The sequence below is a fragment of the Cyphomyrmex costatus genome, unplaced genomic scaffold (genome assembly GCF_001594065.2).
Source record: "Cyphomyrmex costatus isolate MS0001 unplaced genomic scaffold, Ccosl1.0 scaffold1270, whole genome shotgun sequence".
Classification (NCBI taxonomy): Eukaryota; Metazoa; Arthropoda; class Insecta; order Hymenoptera; family Formicidae; genus Cyphomyrmex; species Cyphomyrmex costatus.
Window position 1 is genome coordinate 28,300 of NW_017275250.1, and position 13,528 is coordinate 41,827.

The following is a 13,528-nucleotide window of genomic DNA, read 5'->3' on the forward strand; positions in this document are numbered from 1 at the left end:
TATATGATAAAAATTGAAGAGCATAAAAAAACCTTTAAAATGGGCCTAATAACGACCTTTTAAATTGATTAGAACCCGAGTTATTACGAAAAAACCATTTTTTTTTGTGTTTTTAACTGTAGCAAAAAAGCCAACCGGGAAACAGAGGTCGAAAACTTCAAGTTAAGCTTTTCTTGACATCCCTGAGACCCCCCAAGAAAAAAATTGCTGCTTCCAATTTTTTCTTTTTTAACCCATTTTTATGTACATAATGACTGGACTAATACACAGGTCGAAAATATGCACACATCGACTTCCATAAGAGCTTGTTTACCTTTTCCTCTCTCACCCGTCTCTTCCCCGCCTCCGAGCAGCTCACCTTCTGTGTCTCCCTACCATAGTTCGATTCGATCACCGTCACTTACCTTACTCGTACCCACTCCCCTCCCTTTCGTCACCGCAGATTCGTACATGCCAAATAGTTTAATTTCTCCCGCATCTATTACCGTGAACATGAGCAATGATGGAACGTTTCCCCCTGCCACTCCCGCCTCTCTCCCTGCATTGCCACCAGATTGGAGTACTCTTGATACTTCTCAACAAATGGCGCGTATCATGCAAATGTGTACGGCTGGTTGGCAGGCAGTCCAAGCTTTGTCATCGCGCATCGATAACTTGACAGTTACAGTCAATGAAAATTCTGCAGCTTGTCGTGCAAACGCATCCGAACTGCAAGCATTCAAGGACTTGCACTCATATGCGCAGCCAAACTCTGATATTGTCATAACGGGAATACCTGCGAACGCCAATGTCGTCGACGAGGAGATTGTCCGCCGCGTCATGTTAAAACTAAATGTCGCTGGTCTTTCGTCTGATATACTGTGTATTCGTCGAATCGTTTCGACGCATCGCGACCAAGTGGCGGGTGATCCGGTAACAAATCCGAGCGAAAACCAAAAAACCTATTATTCGATTGTCGTTACCTTAAAATCGGTAGTTATTCGCGATCACATTATCGGCTGCAAGCGAAAAAAAGGAAGAATAACGACTGCAGATATTATTCCCGAATTGCGGCCAAATGTAAATCCCAGCATAATTTTCATCAATGACATGATGTCGAAACCTACGTATAATCTGCTAAAGGCGACACGCCTGAGGGCACGCGAAACAAATTACACCCACGTATGGCATCGCGGCGAACAGATTTTTGTGCTCAAAGACGAAAGTAGTCTCGTAATCCAGATCGTTACAAATAGCGATTTAAATAAGTTAATCTGACTGAACCCGATCAATCCCCGCGCTGAAACACTGCGGAAGTCGTTAATCGTCGCGCACGCTAATGTTAATTCGCTGCGCGCGCATTTCGAGACTGTCGAAACCGTCTTAAGCGACCAAAAGATTCATGTTTTTGCGATTACCGAAACTTGGTTCACTCCGTTAGTGCCAAATGAATGCGTTAACACATTTGTAATTATAGTTTCTTAAGAAAAGATCGTAGTATTAAGTCCAGCATTAATTCGCGTTATATTCAAGGCGGTGGAGTGGACTGCTACGTCCATAGCACGTTAATTGCTAAAGTACTCGATAGCTCTTCTGGAGACGATATTAGCAGCCCTGAATTTTTGATTTTAAATATTACGTCGCGAAATTCGACACGAAACTCATCTCCAATGCTAGTGGCGGTTATTTATCGTCGCCCAGGAGGCCTAATGTTCACCGAATTTATACAGAAGCTGCAGCAGTACTCGTCAAATTATACAAATATTATTGTGATGGGCGATTTAAATTGTAATCTCCTCGAAAATTCTTTCGAATCACAATTCCTTCGCAACTTCATATCGGAACACTCGTTATTTCTTGTGCCACACTCCGCAACACATCATACTCGTTTTTCAGATACTCAGATAGATGTTATTATTACCGACGCCGAACATAAAGTAACCGAATTTTCGCAATCTGATGTACCTTTTGCAGTCGGCCATGATCTCTTAAAAATCACATACAAATTTCGTCGAGATGATCCACCCGTAAATATTTCATTACTAAATGCGGATATTCTCAACGTACTTGCCACTACTACTTATTTTACACAAACGTCTGAATATTCAAATCCGTCAACGAACAACGTTTTATCAATCTTTAATGATGCAATTTTATCTGCCTTAGGAAGACATGCTCCGTTGCGTATGATAACTACTGTCCGCCCACCAACACCATGGCTGAGCGATAGCATTAAATTACAAATTAAGAATCGTGATCGCGCGTATCGTATTACCAGACGTACGGGTAGCCAAAGATTATTCGACGAGTATCGAGCGTTGAGATCTAGGCTTAAAATATTAATGCGAAATGCCAAAGAAGAATATATGTCAAAGTCTGTTGCAAATATGACCGAGCCAGTAAAGATATGGGCTTTTCTACGACGAATGGGGTTACTTGAGTCACGATCCCAATCTGCCTTGCAATACTTCTCCGCATCTGAACTCAATGAGTATTACACTACCATCACGACAGCGTATCCTTCTTGCTCCGACGAGTCACTCATTGCCATTCTATCTCATTGGCCATCCGCTGTTACATCAACCTTCACTCTTGCTACCCTGTCTGCCGAACAGGTCACCGACGCCTTACGAAGATCGTTGCCAAAGGCCAAGGGCCGTAGCCTCGACGGAATACAATTAGTGTATCTAAAGGACTCATTACCGGAAATAACACCGTACCTAACATCAATCTACAATTCTTCCATCATCACAGGTAAATATCCGGATGATTGGAAGCGCTGTCTTGTAGTTCCTCTCAATAAAACACCCGTTCCTGCGAACCCTAATCAAACCAGACCGGTGGCAAATCTACCACATCTCGCCAAACCCCTCGATGCAATGATTGCCCAACAAGTCTCAATATATCTCGAAAACAACAACCTTCTGAATCTACAAGAATCTGGATTTCGCAAGAACCACAGCACGCAGACCGCACTACTAAATCTGCTAGATTATGTACGTCACAGCATTGAGCAAGGGTCGGTTACTTTCGTCGTTTTCTTCGACTTCACTAAGGCGTTCGACATGCTCGATCACACTTTATTACTATGTATATTAAGGGACCACGGATTCGATGACGGAGCTGTGAAAGGTTCCATTCATATCTGACCGGTCGCTCCCAAGCTATCATGGACTCTGAAGGCAATCTATCTCCATTCATATCATCTACATCAGGGGTGCCTCAAGGCTCAAGTTTGGGCCCAATACTATTTATAATGTTTATTAACACATTATTTGCGAGACTCAGATTTTGCCGTCACTCGTGTACTCTATTCGCGGACGATACGCAATTTTATTTATCTTCACCGATACATCGCATCGAGCAGACGGTTGCGCAATTGAATTCTAATATTGCACTATTCGTGGAATGGGCTCGCCAATATAGATTGGTTCTTAATCCTAGCAAAACTCAAGCAATAATTATCGGCTCTAGACAGCAACTCTCAGTAGTACATCAGACAAGCATACCCCCCATTACAATCGATGGAACGACTATCCCTTATTCACAATCCGTTAAAAATCTTGGCGTTCATATATCATCCGATCTAACATGGAATAGACACATTTCGCAAATCTCAACACAAGTACATCACGCTCTTTATCGCTTGAAGTTCCGCAGCTCAGCCATACCGACGCAGGTTAAATTACAATTAGTGAACTCACTTGTTATCTCACACTTCGATTATGCATGCTTGGTATATAACGACCTCACGGACTACCTGAATCGCAAACTCCAAAGACTTCAAAACTCGGCCTTAAGGTATGTCTACGGTTTGCGTTACGATTCGAGACTGGCTCCGTTTCGACAATCAGCTCATTGGCTATCCGTACGCTCACGACGAACCTATTTTATGGGGTGTTTAGCCTTTTCAGTGCTGTGCACTTCCAGACCCGAATACCTTTATCGTCGATTTGTCGAGGCGCGAACCGAGTCTCGCAGCAATACCCGACATTCACCCGCCTTCATTCTTCCTATCTGCCGCACCAATATATACAAGCTATCATTCTGGTTTGCAGCGATCGAAAATTGGAATAGTATTCCCCCCGATATTCGAAATTCTGGATCGTTATCTCGGTTTAAATCAGTCTATTATGATTATTTACTCTCCGAAGAAAAACGAACATAATTACTGTTAAAATAGTGCTCACTCAAATCCAATATTAATTGTAACTCATAATTGTATGGTTGTAGTATTAAGTCAAGCAATGCGTAGAGAGAGCATATATTGCGCCAATCACGTGCGTGTAATAATATTGTATTGCGTTTTCATTTACACACTCATATCCTCCCGAATTACACAACACTGTAGTATATTACTGTTATTTTATTGTATATTGTTTATAGCCCTTGGCCAGAACACAAATAAAGTTTAATCAATCAATCAATCCTTCCCTCCTTCTCCTCCCCCTCTCTCCCTCTCCTCCCTCTCCCCCTCCCCCCCCCTCTCTCTCTCTCTCTCTCTCTCATTAAACTTTCTTGTAACTTCAACCAGTTGCGAGATATTTGTTCCGACACTTATGGACGGACACCCTGTATATACGCGCGATGCGACAGGAGGGTAATATAACTGATAGGATAATGTTTTCACGATATATGAGCACGTCTCCTTTCAGATTACATATCATTCCGTGCGAAATAAGATGATAAAACTCTAGTTTTTACTCGCGGAAAATAAACATGGAAGTCGATTACGAGGGTGAATAGCGTAATTTATTGGGGTTATTCGAGAGAGTCGCTTTTTTTGCGTTACCAATATTATTTGCATAATCTATCGCGTTATCGTGCTCCAAATTTCTCAACGATTTTTAGCGAACATAATTCGCCTTCTGAAGGTATAAGCATGACAGGTAAATTTCACCAAGCCTTATTGAGCATTAAAGTAAGGATCCCTTTTGTTTTATACGAAAACTGTCATAACTTAAAATCGCTAGAGAGAAACAATTTTTATTTTTTTACCGATTTGGAAATAGACATTTTTTATTTGAAAGTAACTGAGTAGTTAACTAAATTTGTTTACTTCTTACATCTATTATTTATTTCTCAAGGCCATTACGACTCTTTTAAAGAATTCAAATAATTTAGGTTCTGATAAATAAATCATTGAATTGTAATTGTCTTTTTTTGAGCAATATTATACCAATGTGTAAAAAAATTTTTTTATTCTATACCACCGATGCAAACAAATGATAACGCATACGTTTCACGTATTACGAAGTAAGATTGGAAACTTGTCATGGATTTGATTAAGAAAACGTTAAGATTCTAGATGAGGAAAAGATTTTACAAAAGTGACTGATTTCTGAAATGTTACTCACATAAAACAATAGATTAATGGCTTAAATTTACAAAATGACACGGTACTTCTTGATCCTCTACATTTTAATCTGTTATGATTTGCTGCTTCCCTCTCTCTTGCGATTTTGTATGTATCAGTTGATGTTTGTCACGAGGACTTTCAAGCATAACGCGCCAGCTATCGACATCTCCAATTATATTTCACATAACACTTCCATGTAAGTTTCTGACAAAATAATATTATTTTAATTTATAAATAACAATATATATAAAAAATTAAATGTTTAGTAAATTTGGCAATTTAATGCATCAATATAAATGGACGAAAATATGAGATGACATACGCGAGAACATCACATTAATGTTGCTCAACATTTCGCTAAAAGAAAAAACAATTTTGACTTGATGTAATGTTTTGTAAAGGTGCCCTGAACGACATGTCTTTTACTATGTAAGGGATATCCAACAAATAAGAATATGGATTTTACGATCTTTTTATTTTTCTTGAATTTTTATTTTAAATGGAAAAAAAAATAATTTATTTATTTTTACATCATTTAGCATTAAAAATAACACAAAAGTACATCTTTTCAAAATTCTTTATGAAAAAAATTACTGCGGTAGTTGTGAGTTTTGCGTGAATGCCCTCTCTATGTGGAAGACAGTGTATCAACAACATTAATAAAATTATTTGCACCTATATATTAAATCATTTTTTCAATAAAATATTTGATGGTTTTCAAATCAGGATAAAAATACAAAAAATTTTTTAATATTATTAAATCGGGGGAAATCATGAAATTTTACCTGGAAATAAAAAAAAAGTTATGAAAGTTTAGTATGAGAAATTTGTGATAATCCCGCAAATGCATAATAATATGAGCGATATATACTTTGAAACTAGGGATGTTTATCTTTATTCGATAATATCGAATATTCGATATTTTTTGCTGTTCGATATAAAAAAATAAAAAATTATAAATAAAATATTGACTAGATATTTTTTTACCATTCATATTCACTCTCCATTTTTATGAATACTTTCAGGAATTTTTAATGCATTCGGTAATCGGTACATTGTGACATAAAGGAAGGAGTTTCATTCGTTTGTAATTTGTAATAGAGAATAGAAATTGGGACTATAAATAAACGGAGTCTTTCATAGTTTCCTCCATCAAATGATCAAATATCAAATATTACATATTTTCGTTTGTAAGTTCTAAAAGAAGGTGACGTTTTTTTTTGAATCTATTCGTTGTGCGATATATTCGATATAATGTCTATTTATTCGAAATGAATACAGATAGTTTTAAAATATCTGAATATATTCATATATAGCCAATATTTTTGCTCGATATTGACATATCTATTTGAAACTAATCACAGAAATGGGTTGATTTACATTTTGACACATATGGAAGTTAAAAATGACAAAATGTTACGCAATCCTAGTTAAGTACTTAACTCAAGGGTTTGCGTTACTATTGCTCCTTAATATATATATTTAACAGTGTACGAGATAATGATAAGGACAGGATTTTGCGAAATTTGAAATGTTTTTTTTAGACGAAAATAAACTTCGTGCTCTGTACATATTGTTAGTCATTTTTATTAACAGATTTTGTTTGATGATATAAACGAGTATAATCGATTTATGTTATAAAGAAAAAGTAAGTATTGGATATCCTATTTTGAAATTCGCTATACTTCGTCGATACGTAACGAAGAATGCATCGCATTAAAATAGCCATCGAGTTGTGCACAATGTACATCGCAACAGCGGAATCAAGGGCAAGATCTCAGCATTGTCGATATGCGTTGGCGATGTGCGAGGATGAACAAACATGTTGGAATAACGTCGGATATAAAATCTTTGTTTCACCCGATAAACGATTCGGTATCTTGTCCAAATTGTTGTTGGCCGGCGCGAAAGCGTTACAACATAATCGTCAATAAATTCTGTTTAGCACAAGAAAGCCGGGATTTTATTTAGAGATCTTTTGTTGTTCTTACGCAACAACATTGTCATTCGAACGCACAATATTGTCTGTCTCCAAAGAAAAATAACGAAAAACCAAATTTATTACATTTTTCTTACTAATGTAATATTCTTCTAACGTGCTTTTAAATAGCTACATAAAGAAAATGTAACAAAGAAAATGTTGCCAGTGTATAATGAGAAAGAGATTTTTGCTCCTTGTATTTCGAAAATGTTGGTGGAAATTAGAGGATATAACGGTGCATATTAATATGACGAGCTAGTGTACGGTCGCAATTTCACCACAGTGCAAACAAAAAAAGGCGGTTTACAAACAAAAAAAAACGCAACACGAACGCATCATATTAAGATGATGAACCATAACGACGCGACGACTTGTACGCATTCGGTAGTGCCTGCCAAGCGAAAGAGACGACGACTAGATGAGAGGGAAGCCAGAAGCACATTGGTAAATTCTCGATTGTCGCATTTAGCTATCGCGGATAATAACACGACGCAATTCTCCGAAGGGACTCGGAATCGTATCAAGAATTGTGCCCAACTGTCCAACAACGATCTGCCTCTATTAATAGCTCGTATTAATAGTGACGGTCGCTCTATAGATAGCAGAGAAGTAGATGCCTCGTGTGGTCCCCGCAAGCTGCTTACGAACGCGCATCATTAACGTACCTCGCAAGCACAAATATCGTGCAGAGATACACCAAAGCACAGACCTTTGCATAAAGCATTAGAAAAATCAACCAATTAGAGTCCTTAATTTATTTTATGGAAAGGAAGGGAATGAACTCTCTTCAATTAATTCATTTTCTCATACATTATACGTTACGCATTATGCAAGTGCTCCCACCTATGACGAGATCATGGCGATATAGGAATCTTGTTTGCCGCAATGCTGAATTTGACGCGAATAATTTAATCGAGATATTGTCACGGTTCGTTTATACTTCAGGAGTACGTTTAAAAATTCAGGTATATAATATTATTTTTGTTTTGTTAATCGAATATTAAGAAAGGATAAAATAATATCTACACTGTTAAATTTGTTATGTCAAATTCAACTTAATTTGAGTTGCCAATGTTTTTATTTAATATATCAATATATCAATCCAACTTACATTTAGTAACACGATATTGCAATACTTTAATGAATCAACATTACATTTTAATTCTCATCATGTATAAATAAAAGGAAGCCACTTCTTCGTTATCTCATTTGAACTAAATAGTTTTTATAATATATGATTCCAATAAGAAAGAATACTTTCAGAAGTATGCAAACGTATAAAAATGTTAGTATAGGAAAGTAGTTTGAAGTACCGTTGACAGACAACGTATGGTGGATTCGACGTCGTCTTATAAGAACACAAATTATTTTCTATATAATTTTTGTTTTTACCGTAGAAAATTGTTTTAAATCAGAGAATTGTGTTTTAAAACAAAGAATTTGTACCATAAACATTGCTGTTCCATGTATACAAGTAGAATGCACAGAAGATCATGGACAAGAAGTGTCTACGCAATTGCATGAGCAGCAAGAAGTATTTGAACAACATGCAATAGCGACAGCTATATGCAAGCGACACATGCGAGCGGCAGCCATATTGCATTTTAGTTCCTCGAAGGCCGGGTACGATTTATAGAGGCGCTGAAACACTGTCTACGCGAAAACCATAGGAGTTTCCGGCCCTGCCTCATTTTAAAGCTAAAAGATGGCACTTTAAAATAATTACAGAGGGGGGAAGGAGTTCAACTTCAACGGGTTCTGAGATCGTTGAAAGGTAGGGGCTGAGAATTAATTTGCATAACTCTATACAAGATATCCGAGAAGCAGTGAATGCTCCTTTAATTATTAGATAATCAAATAAATTATCTCGCTTAAGTTTAACTGAGAATGTTTATCAGAAAATCTCACTTTGACTCGGAGTAAATTCACGAAGATCAGTAATTTATCACAAGTTCGTAATTTTATGATAAATTAAAGTTCTGATAAGACAAAGTTTTGATGAGACAAGTCTTTTTCTGAAAAAAAAAATGTCAACTGACGTTTTGTTCCTTAGCTATAAAGTTTGTCCAATTAGTCTAGGCGCGAGAAATGAAACAAAGACGATCGTAAAGTAATCGACGGTAGTTCTTGTCGAACGACCATGAAGTTATTTCTGCAGAATTTCACGATACCGTGTTTAAACGCGTTACACGAGCATTTAAACAATCCGATGTCGGGATAAATATTATTATTAACACGTGGCACGAATGTTATATCATGTGCCGCGTCACGTTAATTCCGTTCGTCAGGTTCCGCTTTTCTGATACTTTCGAAAACGTGGAGATCGGCGATCGTTTTTGTTTACACCGCAACAAACGGACCCGTTAGTGTCCGTCTAACTAATAAATATTAGCATCACTCGCTGCCAAACACAAAGACTATTTTTTACCGATCATCATCGTTCTAATCTTTTTTTGACGAATTCAGACACTCGGACAATAATAAAAGCGCTTATGATAATAAAAATGATATTTTCTCCTCATAAAAATTATGGTTCTCTGCTACATAAAATTTTAATATAATTCCAGGATCTAAGGATATTCAAGGATGCTGGACACTATGCATTAAATCAGGAAATGAACAAACTATATATTTATTACGGCTCCAACAAAAAATATAAATAAATAAAAGTATTAGGTGTACAAATTAATTCTCGGCCCTTACCTTTCAGCAATCTCAGAACCCGTTTAAATTGAACTCCCTCCCTCCTCTGTAATCATTTTGAAGTGCCATTTTTTAACTTTAAAATGAAATAAAATACTTGATCCTCCTGTGAAGATAATCTAAAAAATCAGAAGTAAACACGATGTCGTTCGAAAGCAACATTTGAGGCATTATTTCCTTTTCGTGTTTTAACTTAAAAAAAAAAAACGCGGCTGAGGCAAAAGAAATGATTTATTCAGCTTTGGGCGAGAATGTTGTATCGTACAGTATGTGTAAAAAATGGTTTCAATAGTTTCGAGAGGGAAATTTCAACCTTGAGGACCGTGAATGCTCTGGTCAACCAAAAAAAGTGAAAAACGTGGAGTTGGAGGAAATTTTAAGCGAGAATTAGAACTTGCAAATACGCTTGAAGTAACCCAGCAAAAAGTTTCCTATCGCCTAAAACAGCTAAAGAGAATTCGCAAGGAATCCCGATGGGTTCCTCATAAACTCACTTCCGAAAACAAAAGCAGACGCCACGATACTGCTTCCCCTTTGCTCTCTAGATTCAAGAAAAAAATTTGTTTGCACAAAACTGTTACTTGTGATGAAATGTGAATATTGTAAGAATCTTAAGAGGCGAAAATTATGGGTCCGTCCAAGTGAGCCGTCAAAACGAGCATCGCAAATTGAACATCCATGCAAAAAAGGTGTTGCTATACATTTGATAGGATCAGAAGAATGTGATTCATTATGAGTTGCTGCGATAAGGTCGTGACTGCTGAGCTCTATTAACAATAATTGATTCCTGTAAATGATACTCTTGATGAAAAAAGGCGATTTACTGGTAGTGGAAAAAGGAAGGTGATACTGCTGCAGGATAACACCCGGCCTCATACAGCAAAAAACACTCTGGAAACCATCTCCGATTTAGACTAGGAAATTCTCCCTCATGTGGCATATTCTCCAGACTTAGCCCCTTCGAATTATCACCTATTTCGAGCCCTACAACATCATCTAACTGATTCTCAATTCAAGTCAGTTCAAAAGATCGAAAAAAGCCCCGATGAATTCATTAATTCAAAGCCACCATTTTTCCGATCTGGAATCCGGTAATTGCCTGAGAAATGGAAAAAGTGTATAGATAGCGAGGGAGATTACTTTGAAGATTGAGTTTGTACAGTACCGACCAAAATTATATCACCTTTTGATTTTTAAGCATAATTTCTTTTAAAGTGTACAGATCTCTATCAAATTTTAATATGTTTTAATAATAGGTATAATTTACTGAATTATATAACTTTTTATCACAAATAATAAAAACACAACTTGTGAAAAATTAATTTTATTTAAAAAAAAAATCTCTAAAACATTAAATTTTAAAATAAAGTTTTAATTACAATAATGAAAATAAATGTCTTCAAAACGAACAACAGATTCACACTTTAGATTGTACAACTCTAATATTTTGTTGCAAAAACCCTTGATTACAGCTCGATTACAGCTCGACAGCGTCTGAGCATGGAATCGATAAATGCATAGATTGACGACTGAAGTATCTTCTTCCATTCTTCCTCTAATTGGGCGAATTTTTCGGTCGTATTTGTAGCTCGTTTACTAGTCAAACATCTCTGGAGCAGTGTTGCTAGCGGTGCCGCGTTTTCATGCGCATACGCGGCGAACCAGTCATGTCTCTACTAGAAAATAAAGGTACAGAAGAAGGATTACCAGCCTAATGATTACGTATTTCTATATAAAATTTAATAGTTTAATTGAAGGTAATCGTATTTTTGTGAACTTGATACGTTGAGGTCACGTGCATGAACATGCGGGAGAAAATGCGGCCCCGCTAGTAACAGTGCTCTGGAGTTCATCCCACAACGGTTCGATGATATTTAAATCAGGTAATTGGCTTGGCCACTCTAGAAGAGTTACTCGATGCCGCCGAAACCACTCCCTCACTTCAGACGCGCGATGCTTTGGATCATTGTCTTGCTGATATATGAAGCCGCGACCAAGGAAGCGCTTTGCGTACGGAAGCATCACATTCTCGAGGATGTCTATATATATTTTCGATCCATTGTACCGTCGATCCGATGAAGGGAATCTATTCCCTTTGTAGAGAAAGCACCCCACACCACGACCAAACCACTTCCGTGTTTCATTGTAGCAAGTTGGTACTTGGGATCGAAGCGCTTACCTTTAGGATGACGAATCCATGTTATTCCATCAGTACCAAATAATAAAAATTTACTTTTGTCGCTCCAAACGACGGAGGATCACTGCTGAGGTGTCCAATTACGATGGGTTTTCGCCCATTCCACTCGCGCCTTCCGGTTCTTGGCGAAAATAAATGGCTTCTTTACGGGTCGCCATCTATGTAGTCCTGCAACTTGCAGACGATAACGTATGGTTCCTGGACCGGATGGACCAGACTCTTCAGAAATTATTATTTCTTTGGCAATATCTGGTGCCGTTAAACGTGGATTGCTGCGAGATATGTGGAGGATGTTGCGATCGGTGACAGAAGTAGTTCAACGCGGTCGTCCGGTTTTCTTCTTCTTGACATAACCTCCCTGGACCTTCCAACGCTTCAGCAATTTGGTTACCGTCTATTTAGGTATGCCAAATTGTTGTGCGAGCTCTTAGTGTGTTTGTCCTTGTTTGCGACCTTCTATGATAGTTTTCTGCTGTCATTCGTCTATATCGCGAGGACCACGGATTTTTACCATAATGTAAAACACTGAACTTGCTGCCAAAATTAGATTAAGACCGTAAGAACAATTGCTGCGACACAAAAAACAAAGAAAGCACAAAAGTGCGATTTTGCAAAAATCAATAAAAAATTCAAAAATCATGGTATACATCGTCAAATTAAAGTACACTTTATGTGCAAAGTGTACCTACCACCAGGTATCTACTATAAAATTTTGAGCGTATTCGATGCTCTTTGACGAAAGTTATATCCAAAAAACCAAAAGGTGATATAATTTTGGTACTGTATTTATGTTTTTATAAATAAATGTCCAAGTTGATCAAAAAGGCCGAGAATTAATTTGTACATCTAATAAAAAGGAATTTTCCAGAATATTATTAAAATTAAGGACAAAATTAGTATACCCGATATGTACGCCGCGTCAGGAAATACGCCGCAGAAGTCAGAAAAAATAGAAGGAGTGGGGATAATTTTCCGTCAATTACTTTGTTACATGCCTTTATGGTATATTAGTATTATGTTATGATTTCAGTTCTTTACTGTTAATATTAATGAAATTATTGCAAGTTAAATCGATTTTTTACTGTAATAAGTAGTGCCATCATAATTTATAATCTACATAAAATGATTATTATAGAGCGTGTAAAAGACTTAGTGGTTATTTTGCAATACATATGTGTAGAGCAATAGTAAAGCATTTTGTATAGCAAAATACAAGTGCTTTGCTCCTGTATTGTTTGTTTAATTAGTTGTCATATATATCCCATCTATTTGGGATATACGGCATTTTTAGCGAGCGGGATGCTGTGCC

The 13,528-nt window shown here is 37.1% G+C and overlaps 1 protein-coding gene across 1 annotated transcript; it reads left to right on the forward strand.

Moving 5' to 3' along the window:
- The first annotated feature begins 1,688 nt into the window (after positions 1–1,688).
- Positions 1,689–3,128, forward strand: LOC108782463 (uncharacterized). Its single transcript, XM_018550743.1, has one exon. It carries the CDS (start codon positions 1,689–1,691, stop codon positions 3,126–3,128), a length of 1,440 nt encoding a protein of 479 aa, XP_018406245.1.
- Positions 3,129–13,528: the final 10,400 nt, after the last annotated feature.

Coding starts and splice junctions, on each gene's coding strand:
- LOC108782463 (XM_018550743.1), top strand. CDS start 1,689: ATGTTCACCGAATTTATACAGAAGCTGCAGCAGTACTCGTCAAATTAT.